Genomic DNA, 1,332 nt, shown 5'->3' on the forward strand with positions numbered 1-1,332 from the left:
AAAGCTCGCGGATAACCGTCTCAAAGTTCTTTTCTCATTCTCCGATATTCCGGGAGGATATTCTCTATTTATAAGATAATGTTTGATGTCGTGATACCACGGTTTTCCATCAGTTTCTTCTTCAATGACATGGCAGTATGCTGGATAATCTCGAATCTCCATTTTAATTGATGGGATTTCATCGTTTCGATTTATTTGGAACATAGATGATAAAGTAGCCAAAGCATCAGCCAATTGATTGTCTTCTCGAGGGACATGGTGAAACGTGATTTTGTCAAATTCTAAAGACAATTCTTTTATGTAGGTAAAATAAGGTATTAACTTCTTATCTCGAGTTTCCCATTCTTGGTTAAGCTGATTAATGACTAGGGCTGAATCTCCATATACTTCTAGAACTTTTGCTTTTGATTCCAAAGCCGCCAAAATTCCCATGGCGCAAGCTTCATATTCTGCCACATTATTGGTACAATCAAAACACAATCGCGCCGTGATAGGTATGAACTTCTTTTTTGGAGATATTAAAACAACCCCAATCCCATGCCCCATTATGTTTGAGGCCTCGTCGAACAACAAGGTCCATTTTCCATCATCATATTCTTCAGACAAAACCATGATATTTTCGTCTGGGAATTCATATTGCATTGATTTATAATCATCAACAGGTTGATTAGCTAGATAATCTGCCAAGGCACTCCCTTTGATGGCTTTCTGAGTAACATATGTAATATCATATTCTGATAACATCACCTGCCATCGAGCAATTCGCCCTGTGAGAGCGGGCTTTTCAAAAATGTACTTGATTGGATCCATTTTGGATATCAAATAAGTTGTATGGCAAAGCATGTATTGCCTCAAGCGATGAACTGCTCAGGCTAAGGCACAACAAGTACGTTCTAACATTGTATATCTTGTTTCAACATCTGTAAATTTTTTACTTAGATAATAAATGGCATGCTCCTTTTTTCCTGTTTTATCATGTTGCCCCAGTACGCATCCCATGGCCCCATCGAGGACTGTAAGATACATAATCAAGGGTCGGCCCAGAACTGGTGGGGCTATAATTGGAGGATTTTGCAAATACTGTCGGATTTTTTCAAATGCATTTTGACATTCTTGGTTCCACACAACTGTTTGAATTTTCCGTAAAAGTTTAAATATCGGTTCACAAGTAGCAGTTAGTTGTGATATAAATCTTGAAATATAATTTAGTCTCCCAAGAAAACCGCGAACTTCTTTTTCTGTACTCGGGGGAGGCATTTCTGCAATGGCTCGAATCTTATCGGGATCAACCTCTATTCCTCTCTGACTAACCACAAATCCCAATACTTTGCC

General features: G+C 38.4%; 1 protein-coding gene across 1 annotated transcript in view; it reads right to left on the reverse strand.

Moving 5' to 3' along the window:
- Positions 1–867: 867 nt before the first annotated feature.
- Positions 868–1,332, reverse strand: part of LOC140920651 (uncharacterized) — a 2,585-nt gene continuing 2,120 nt past the window's right edge. The window contains exon 2 of the mRNA XM_073369453.1: positions 868–1,306. Coding sequence (XP_073225554.1) covers positions 868–1,306 — 439 coding nt within the window. The remainder of the gene's footprint in view (positions 1,307–1,332) is intronic.

Source organism: Cicer arietinum, chromosome 6 (assembly GCF_000331145.2).
Source record: "Cicer arietinum cultivar CDC Frontier isolate Library 1 chromosome 6, Cicar.CDCFrontier_v2.0, whole genome shotgun sequence".
Classification (NCBI taxonomy): Eukaryota; Viridiplantae; Streptophyta; class Magnoliopsida; order Fabales; family Fabaceae; genus Cicer; species Cicer arietinum.